The 10,862-nt window shown below is 36.4% G+C and overlaps 1 protein-coding gene across 1 annotated transcript; it reads right to left on the bottom strand.

The window, feature by feature from the left end:
* Nucleotides 1-2,423: 2,423 nt before the first annotated feature.
* On the bottom strand, nt 2,424-8,265 carry LOC101280728 (tripartite motif-containing protein 64C). Its single transcript, XM_004286493.2, has 6 exons — nt 7,852-8,265; nt 7,245-7,340; nt 6,331-6,561; nt 5,544-5,566; nt 3,953-4,050; nt 2,424-2,917 (listed from the first exon to the last, which is right to left on the bottom strand). The coding sequence occupies exons 1-6, from the start codon at nt 8,263-8,265 to the stop codon at nt 2,424-2,426; spliced, it is 1,356 nt and encodes a 451-aa protein (XP_004286541.2).
* Between the last annotated feature and the right edge of the window lie 2,597 nt (nt 8,266-10,862).

Raw genomic sequence — 10,862 nt, 5'->3', positions numbered from 1 at the left:
CTCTAAATGTTTGATAGAATTCACCTGTGAAGCCATCTGGTTCTGGGCTTTTGTTTGTTGGAAGATTTTTAATCACAGTTTCAATTCCAATGCTTATGATTGGTTTGTTTATATTTTCTATTTCTTTCTGATTCAGTCTCGGAAGGTTGTGCTTTTCTAATAATTTGTCCATTTCTTCCAGGTTGTCCATGTTATTGGCATAGAGTTGCTTGTAGTAATCTCTCATGATCCTTTGTATTTCTGCAGTGTCAGTTCTTACTTCTCCTTTTTCTTTTCCAATTCTATTGATTTGAGACTTCTCCCTTTTTTTCTTGATGAGTCTGGCTAATGGTTTATCAATTTTGTTTATCTTCTCAAGGAACCAGCTTTTAGTTTTATTGATCTTTGCTATTGTTTCCTTCATTTTTTTCCCATTTATTTCTGATCTGATCTTTATGATTTCTTTCCTTCTGCTAACTTTGGTTTTTTTTTGTTCTTCTTTCTCTAATTGCTTTTGGTTTAAGGTTAGGTTGTTTATTTGAGGTGTTTCTTGCTTCTTGATGTAGGATTGTATTACTATAAACTTCCCTCTTAAAACTGCTTTTGCTGCATCCCATAGGTTTTGGTTTTCATGTTTTCATGGTCATTTGTTTCTAGGTATTTTTTGATTTCCTCTTTGATTTCTTCAGTGATCTCTTGGTTATTTAGTAGTTTGTTGTTTAGCCTCCATGTGTTCGTACTTTTTACAGATTTTTTCCTGTAATTGATATCTACTCTCATAGTGTTGTGGTTGGAAAACATAGTTGATACAATTTCAATTTTCTTAAATTCACCAAGGGTTCATTTGTGACCCAAGATATGATCAATCATGGAGAATGTTCCATGAGCACTTGATAAAAAAGTGTATTCTGTTGTTTTTGGATGGAGTGTCCTATAAATATCAATTAAGTCCATCTTGTTTAATGTATCATTTAAAGCTTGTGTTTCCTTATTTATTTTCATTTTGGTTGATCTCTCCATTGGTGAAAATGGCATCTTAAAGTTCCCTACTATGACTGTGTTACTGTCTATTTCCCCTTTTATGGCTGTTAGCATTTGCCTTATGTATTGAGGTGCTCCTATGTTGGGTACATAAATATATACAATTGTTATATCTTCTTCTTGGATTGATCCTTTGATCAATATGTAGTGCCCTTCTTTGTCTCCTGTAATAGTCTTTATTTTAAAGTCTAATTTGTGTTACATGAGAATTGCTACCCCAGCTTTCTTGTGATTTCTGTTTGCATGGAATATCTTTTTCCATCCCCTCACTTTCAGTCTGTATGTGTCCCTAGGTCTGAAGTGTGTCTCTTGTAGACAGCATATATATGGGTCTTGTTTTTGTATCCATTCACCCACTCTATGTCTTTTGGTTGGAACATTTTATCCATTTACATTTAAGGTAATTATCGATATGTATGTTTCTATTATCATTTTCGTAATTGTTTTGGGTTTGTTATTGTAGGTCTTTTCCTCCTCTTGTGTTTCCTGCCTGGAGAAGTTCCTTTAGCATTTGTTGTAAAGCTGGTTTGGTGCTGCTGAATTCTCTTAACTTTTGCTAGTCTGTAAAGAAAATTTTAATGATGATAGAATACTTTTTCTGTGTATTAGCTATTTCACTCATGTATTTGTTCATTCATTTGCCTTATATTTATTTTTGTTATGTTCTAAGTGCTTCATTGGCTCGTGGGAATATAGTAGTAAATAAGTCAAAGGCCATCCTTACTCTCTCAGAATTTTCAGTCTGCAGTAAAAAGTATCTAGTAATTTGGGGAAAGTTTGTTGAACATTATGATGAGATGACATATGCTCAGAGAGTGTGTTATAAGAGGAACTATACTGGTCTGTGGAGTCAGGAAAAACTTTCTGGAAAAGCTGTTGATGAGCTGTGATGTGCTGAATGACCAGGGTTTAGAGAAAGTCTAAATGTTTGACAAAGAGAAAGAGTTTGACCAAATCTGTCAAATACATTTATCCAACCAACTAGGTCACACTTGAAGAAAAAACTGAGCTATTCCTTTTGTTTACTATGCTGAGATATATACCACTTCATTCTTCTACCCCAATATGGTTCAACTATGGAAGAAAAAACACATTGCTTAAAATGTAAATGAACCTTATGATATGTAATTTTTATTTTAATACAAATATTTTTTAAAAAGAATATTGATTATATTCTAGAAATGCTCAATAAAAAAGTTTTTTATTAATAGATCATTTAATTAACAAATTTATACATTCAACATGGTTATGCCATTTTATAAACATACCATCATTATGTTCCATTAAATTACAATAGGCTCAGAGACAGTCAAGTATCATCCTGTAGCCTCACATGAGGTCTCAGGACAGTAACTTCCTCCGACGAAAAGTTCATCTAATAAATGGTTACGGAACTTGACTATTCATGGAGACCTAAGGCAAAGGAAAGGCTTCAGAGGGGAGGAAAAGAATGAAGGAAAGAAAGTATATATGAGGGAACCTCTGCAAACATCATAGAAGCTCACAATTCCATTGTCATAATCCAGAAACACTCCAATCCCACCCAGAGGCCTTTGCACATACTGAATTAAGGGTGGGGAGTTCGTGGACAGAATATAATGATTGTTCACTTTCATAGAAGATAGCAAAAATGCTTCTTCAGAATCAATACTGATAACAGTATTGCTTGTCAAGATATCTTTACAGACTCCCAGAATCCAGTTCGAGGAGTGTGTCACATCCACCTCCCAGTAATGCCTTCCGGAGGTGAAGGCCACAGCTCCCCAGGCCACAAAACTCTCTGCACCATGGAGCTCTCTGGACACACCATGATGGTCATCTCCATATATCATAGTTGTATCATCCTCAGAAAGGCTCACATTGTGAATGGTCGTTTTCTGACTCAGAACGTTATCCACTGCAGAAAGAGCAAAAATGTGGTCAACAAGTGGGATTTCCATGGCCTGAGAGGCAGAGGCTCTCTACCCAATGAGTCTTTTCATTTTCCCTCCTCCAAGGAAATACAAAATGAAGACAAAAGGGAGTTCAGACTGGCTCTTCTATGAAGAACAAGAGTTATAACTATCTCTACAGCACATAGAAACACCTCAAATCATATAGAAAAAGAAAAAATCATACAGACATATCATGAACTCTGTGAAGTCTGATTTAATGTCAAATTCTTGATAGTTTATTTCAGGACACATAAAATTTTATTTTTTTCTTCAGAAAACTTTTCTTGTGTCTTTTGTCTTTAACACTGTTTAATATATAGAGAGCACTTTGATAGTATGTGCGTATTTGTTGGGCTAGAGTCTCTACCTAGCAAGTTTTCAAAGCAAAAATGTTGATAGAAATCCATCAATGAATAGTTTGGAAGCTTCTAAAAGCATGTTATGACTAACCATGTTCACATATCCCTCACGTCTCAATTATTTTGAGATTGATCTAACAGCATTACAATGATTCTGCCTAAGCCAATTGTAGTCTATTTTGTCAAAAGTTAGTAATTATAGAAATAAGAAATATTCTTTGTATAATGCATGATAAACAATTGTAATATAGAACAAATTAAAACCAGCAATGCCATATATAACCTTTCAAGAGTGAAATAAACTGAATAAACATACAACATTAACTGCTACTCTGAGAACTATTCTGTTTCTTTATAACTAGCTGACTATAACAATCTATAACAATCCAGTTGCTCTATTCTTGCTCAGCCTTTTTCAGATGTAACTAAAAATATGTATCTTGCTTTGCATTTGCAGTAAAATATAGGTTGCAAAGTTCAGCCTTGTTCTTTGTAGCATGACTGTATTGGCAGAAAAGATATAACAACTTTGGAAAGTCATGTACTAACTTCATGTCAGAAAAAATAAAATCAAAGAAGACTCCTTCCCAAGAACCATCAAAGAAATGGAGGCCTGATCACCAAAGCACTGACTCTTACCTCTGAAGCTGTTCAGCATGTCTAGGATTCCAGTGACAGGCCAGGAAGTGAGCTCTGGGTTCACTGGCTGAGGCTTTTGCATCTGTACCAAATCAGTCCTGTAAAAAAATGATATCAGTTACACTTCAGGGCCAAAGGTTAATCACACAACCATTACAAAAGAAGCCATTTATTGTATTTTTTTTATTGGAGTATAGTTGCTTTACAATGTTGTGTTAGTTTTTGCTGTACAGCAAAGTGAATCAGCTATATGTGTATATATATCCCCTCTTTTTTGGATTTCCTTCCCATTTAGGTCACCACACAGCACTGAGTAGAGTTCCCTGTGCTATACAGTCGATTCTCATTAGCTATCTATTTTATACATAGTAGCATATACATGTCAATCCTAATCTTCAAAAGAAGCTATTTTTAATCCTAGATATTTCATCAGAATTCTCCCATTTTTGGTTAATTGTGCATTCATTATATTCTACACTCTTGGGATTAAAAAAATATGTTACCTTACTTTTTTCCAAAATATAAATTATATCCGTTTTCAAATTCCCCGTTCATTTTAGTCATTATTCCATTTCTAGAAATTTTGAGGTTTGTTTACTCGCTCTATTCAATCTCAGGTGATGCAAAGATCCTGGGCATTTTACGGAGAGCACAAATTCAGGCAAAGCTTTTGTACTTCAGTCAGCAAGTAGTCACCAAAAGGAAGAGTACACTGAACCAGACAGCTTTGCTCTTGTCAGCACAGCGAGGGAATTCAATTCCAGCCTGACTACCCTTGTCCTGAAAGTACAACTTCCCAGTGTGCACCAGGAAGCCATTCCCTCTGAGGTCCAGCTTACAAGGGGGCTTTCAGTGATGGAACAGGTTGAGTCACTGCTACTTCTAGGAACAAAATCACAGCCCCTCTTCCCACTCTTAGGGAATCTACCTCTGTCCAGTATTATTCACCTTCCAACTCACTCAGGTAGGTTCTTCCTCTATTGCAACTGAGAAAATTTCGTTCAGTACGTTTTACTGTGGTAAGGCTAGAGAGGTGGAACAAAGTCCAGAATGTCAGAAGCCTTTTAGGTATATTTGAAATCAACCAAATGAGCAGGAAACTTCTGAGACCAAGGAGTAGGAGTCCTTCAGAACTCTTTTGAAATAAAGTAGAAAATAGCCACAAAAACAATGTTAATAGCTCAAAAAATGTACAGTCCATCTGCCATTTGTTAGGATTCCACACCTGTGGATTCAATCATGATTTGAAACTGTGAAATCTGAATGAAAAATATTCAGAAAAAAAATCAGGAAATTTCAAAAAGTAAAACTTGAAAATGCCGCACACCAGGCAACTATTTACATAGCATTTAATTTACATTATAATAGGTGTTAGAAGTAGTCTAGAGATGACTTAAAGGATACTAGAAAATGTTTGTGAGTTATTTGTACATACTATGTCATTTTGTATAAGGGATTGTACATCCTCAGATTTAGGTATGGGGGAGGGCTTGGAACCAAATCCTCATGGTACTAAGGGATGACTGTACATTTACTTCATCAAAAAGACAGAAACATTCTCAGAAATCAGAAATCTTTAGTGTAAACTCACCTTTCCAATACATTGCCCAAGTTCTGCAAGGGAAAAAGAAAAGATGATGTTAATCATCAGAGTTCTGTCCTTTTGCATCTTCTTTAGTATTCTTGTTTGTTCCTTTCATTAAGGTATTTATTCTCTGATTCTTCTCTAAGGAACAATTAGAGGTTATCTTAATAACAGAGCCTAAACTAAAACATGACTGACTTAGTCAGGGTGCATTACAGAAGGAAGAAGGCCAGGAAGAGTCTGTGTTATGATGCAACAACATCTAGGTCTCCAATGTCACTCAGTGCCCTGTCCTATTCCCAAGGAGAGATCTCATTTATGATAACAATTAAAGCAAAACAGAGGACCATACAAAATGAATTATAGAATACATTGAAATTGATTACCAGTTCTAATTTTTTCTAGACAATGGGCAAAACCTCAATGTATTCAGTAAGTATGGGATAACAGAGTGACAAGGGATTAGGGGAACATATATTGAAAATTATTCCAACAATGTTAACTTTTCCTGGCTACAGAATTTTGCTGGCTTTGGATAATCAGTGTGGAGAGTCCCCCTGATCACACTGAAATAATTTTGCCCTATGTTAGCTAATAAAAGGATTAAAAAAAAAAAAAACTCCCAAAAATTACCAGGCTATGAGAAATAAGGGATTGGACAAGTAAGATAATGGGAGTCAAGGAGCATCATCCCTTAGCTGAGATAAGAGTATATGCAGGTAACATTTCAATGTCATGGCAACGGTGCCCAGAATAGTACTTCCGTCTCTGAGGATGGAACCTCCCTTCTCACCTGGAGCAGCTCCAAGTCAGGCTTGTGGCACATCTCAGTCAGCTCTCTGTACATTTCTTTCAGACTTTCTTTCTGTTGAGTCATTCTGAATTCACTCTCCCTGAGTTGCTGAAGAGTCTCCTTCGCTTCTTCCTCCAGCGCCTCCAGATGGAGTTGCTCCTGCTCCTGGAGAAACAAGTGGATCCTCTGATACTGAACTTTGATCATCACCTTCCGTATGGCCGCATAGTTCTGCAGAGATAGTGGATTCAAAGAATCACTCATCCTCATTCTCAACAGAAAACGTCAAACATTATTTCCTTACTGTCATCGGGAAGGCTCTTGACAAACTTTCTACCTCACACCTCAAAGGGTCCTTCCTGTCCATCCTTTCTCTATATTCCTAGTTTCTTTCCCCATTTAAATCAAGCCATCCGAGGGATCCCAGTTTTTCTCCCTAGGAGGTTTCTTCAGGGTTCCTAGTCCATTATTTATTTTTTCTCTTACCTGAATCTTCTTTTCTTTTTGTGCCTTTGCCTGACTTTCCTAAATATATTTTTAAGTGTGTAAACCTCATATTATACAGTTTAAAAAATATTCTTTATTTTTCCTCTAGGTACTACTCTATTCCTCTCCTCTCCTTTAGAATCACACTGAGTGCAATGTTCTCTTATCCATATCTGAGAAAGTTTATCCAAATCTTCAAAATTTGGACTATGAATAATTTTCATGCCCTGGTTTTCCCATATACTAGCAATATTTGAAATAGCTTGTATGGGCCTGTATATTTGTGATCACTGATATGTCATTTGAAACCACTACTTCTCCAGGGAAGAGACCACTGTCCTTTAACTGGGAACTTTAACTGAGCTAAAAGTCTAAGCTAGAATTATGTCAATATTCATACAAATGAAAAGGAACATTTTCATCCTTACCTCTAATGACGGAGTTTTGTGAGTTTCCAGATTCAGATGGTTTTGCATTTCTTGTGTCATTTTCCATAAAGAGCCCATTCTCTTTAGAAGTTTCTCCTGGAAAATACCCATAAGCTTTAGTGACACAGATGATGATACTGTAAATTTCATCTCCTTAATTATGAGCAAAGGGAGTCATTGAAAAACCGGTAATTCTGATTTAAAATGAAGTGATAAGATTTTTCCACGTTAATCTAGTCTGATTCTAATATTTTGAATATCAGAAATGACAGAGACGTATCCTACAAAATTGGGGGAACTTTACAGATGATGGAATCCATTTCCTAAGAAATTGAGACTCATATATTTATATAACCTGACTGAGAAAGCCTCAAGCTCACATCAGAAGCCAGTGTGCCTGGTGCTGCCACATGCCCCAGGATGCAGCATTTCCACATGTTTGGACAATTGGGCAACAACATTGAAATGATACATTTCTATCTTGGGACCCACACTGAAAAATCTCCACCTCGACCATCTCCATCCCCATCAACTTTATTATTATCCTCATCTTTCTCTCTGATTTAGGAGCCTGTTCGTTCCTAACTGCTTTAGAAGCATCACCTACCCGGTATTCCTCAGCAGCCCATTGTATTGGACTGTGGCTGTGAGCTGCATGCTCTGGGGACTCAGAGCAGGGGCCACAGAGCAGGGTCTTGTCAACCTCACAGAAGAGTCCTTTGGCTTCTTTGTGTGTCAAGCAGATCTGCGCCTCCAAGCTGTTGGTTTGTTTAGCTGTGTCCTGTCTGGCGAGGGAAGCCAGCCTCTTGAGTACAATATTGGTTTGGAAATCTGGCTTCTCTGATAGTCCCCTGCACTCAGGGCAGCTCTTTGGAGTCTGGTCTTCCTCCCAGCAGAGGTACAGGCAGGGACGGCAAAAGCTGTGCCCACAGTCTATGGTGATGGGGTCTATGAAGTAGTTCATACAGACGGAACAGGTTAGTTCATTCTGGAAAGCTTGCATGAATCCTTTGGAATCCATGTTTCTAGAAATTAAAGAGAAAGAACAAGAGTAATCATTCTAGTGATCATTCTTTTACCCTGATTAGATAAAAAACAAAACAAAAAACAGCCTTTGGACAAAGCTTGTCTGCTTGAACTCTATCTGATTTACCTATTTGCTTACCCCCAGTACAAACCTAGAAGTGGTGAATACAGACAGATTGGGTTCATGCTATAACACAAATGATGAAATTATAGAAGAGACTACCTAGCAACTTTATTGTTTAAAATAAGCCATGGTCTCAATCATACCTAAATTACATGGAAAAGCTTAAATATTAGAGCAAAGGCTAAGAGACAGGATGACACCAGAGTTCTTTTTAATAGATGATTGGTGCAGAAGCACAGAGAGAATCTCAATCTCTTTCTCTCTCTTCATGACTGGTACCCATACATGCACACACTTCATCTCTATGCTAATGGTCTCTATGCCTCATATCTCCCAAGTGACAGATACCCTTTTCCAAAGACAAAATTGTTTACATATAATTTAAGCTTGTTCAATTTAATCAATGTTGACTGAAATTTTGGAGTCCTAAAACTATAAAAAGTTGAGTATTTTCTTCCAACTTAAATAGCAAAACTCCTCCTCTCAAGGAAAAAGTATACTATTTCTAGCTCAGGAAAACATTTTTTCCCAGTCTTTTCAGACCATCAGAGCACCTTCACATTTCAAACTGATGAATGTTCAAGCTACAACGATAATCAGTAAAAATCAAAATTTAAAACCAACCACCCCCCAAAAACATTAAATTTACACAGCAATTTCCTCTCTACACTAGAATATCCAGAGATGGAATTGATGGAGGCATGACCATAGACCTGTGTTACTGATATTTTCTTATATGATCAATGTCACTTCTTGGAAGTCCCTACCAGGTGATTGGATCTAGTCTGAATACATTTCAACTCTAGACTGCAAACCGAAGGCTTTCAACAGGTAGCAAATAAGACCTTACAAAAATGTATCATAATTAGTTCAATACATTTAACTCATGTTGATCTGTACAAAGACCATGTAATGTCTACATTACATTCAGCATTTTAGGTGTTTTATGTGCTCCATAGATACATATAAATGGGAAAATTTAAGACCTAAAGACATCTAATACCACATAAGGTAATGAAATAAAAAGTATTAAATAACAATATTACAAATATCAATTTATTGCAATTGCTCTAGTTACAGATATTTTAAATATTGATGTCATTTAAAAAAAAAACGAAGAAAACTACTTGTTTGCTTGGACAAGACCCAAGCAGGCCAAGAGGTAAATGAAAAGTATTTGCATAAGGGAAAGTAGGCATGAAGATATTTGCAATCAATTCCTTGCTTACCAGAGTCTACTGTGAGTGGTCTCACCTCTGGAAGCCTGGACGTCCTAGTAGCCTGTGGAGGTCGGGGTCAACAAGAACTCTCCAAAGCTTGGCAGCTACACACTCTCTCAGTCTACCTTGGAGAATCAGTCGCCTCTGGACAAAGGTGCATTTTAAAGGATTAGACTCACTTGAGGCCACACCTACTTCCTGAGATTGGATACAACCTTCAGACAGGAAGGTGTGAAAACAGCTGATTGGGTTTGCAGCATATAGAAAACAACACTTGAGGGGTAAGACCCTAAAAGAATACAGACTTCCTTTATGGTAAATGTAAGAAGGTTGACCCCACACAAGTTGTTTGAAAATACATTTGAACTGAAGAAATGATTTCATGAAATGATTTTTTATTCTTCAAGCAATGACTTCATAATTGTTAAAATGTATATTCTTACTCTACTTTTAAAATTTGTAATAGCTAATGATGTTTCTAGCCATTGTTTATCTGATTATGCTTGAAAATAAAACATTAATTGGAATAATTGACACACCTACACTATATACATTTCTCATAAAAAAGGGTAACTAGGCATTCAAATGTTGTTTAAATAATTGTATATATAATAATTGGTGAAATTAACTGTGCTAAGCTTTTTCTTACCTTTAATATTTTATGAGTACTGTGGAATAAGTGGTTTATGTCCAAATAAAATCTATTGTTTGGACTCATACATTTGTAAATTTTTGTTTTTTTTTGGGTGGTACGCGGGCCTCTTACTGTTGTGGCCTCCCCGTTGCAGAGCACAGGCTCTGGACGCACAGGCTCAGTGGCCATGGCTCACGGGCCTAGCCGCTCCGTGGCATGTGGGATCCTCCTGGACCAGGACACGAACCTGTGTCCCCTGCATCGGCAGGCGGACTCTCAACCACTGTGCCACCAGGGAAGCCCCTGTAAATACTTTTAATCAGAATACTTTGTATATATTATGCATATAACATATACATCAATGGATATATTCATATTAAAATATAAATATAATGTAGTAACTACTTATACAATATTTATGTGAATAATTATCTTTAATAAAATGAATAAAGAAAATTGGTTTTTCGTGAGGTATAATTGACATATAACATTATATAAGATTCAGATATACAAGCTGAATGATTTGTTATTCATATATATTATGAAATAATCACCACAATAAGTCTAGTTAACATTCGTCACACTACATAATTACAAATACTTTTTCTTGTGAA

Source organism: Orcinus orca, chromosome 8 (genome assembly GCF_937001465.1).
Source record: "Orcinus orca chromosome 8, mOrcOrc1.1, whole genome shotgun sequence".
Lineage (NCBI taxonomy): Eukaryota > Metazoa > Chordata > Mammalia > Artiodactyla > Delphinidae > Orcinus > Orcinus orca.
Note: the sequence above shows the minus strand (reverse complement) of the source record. Positions and strands in the feature narration are given on the sequence as shown.

Bases quoted from the DNA above. Each gene is read 5' to 3' on its own strand.
- LOC101280728 (XM_004286493.2), bottom strand. From the start codon at position 8,265: ATGGATTCCAAAGGATTCATGCAAGCTTTCCAGAATGAACTAACCTGT. The intron at 6,562-7,244 runs GTAAGGATGAAA...CTATCTCTGCAG, and splicing joins ACAAAACTCCGTCATTAGAG to AACTATGCGGCCATACGGAA. The intron at 4,051-5,543 runs GTGAGTTTACAC...ATTTTTTTACAG, and splicing joins TTGGGCAATGTATTGGAAAG to GACTGATTTGGTACAGATGC.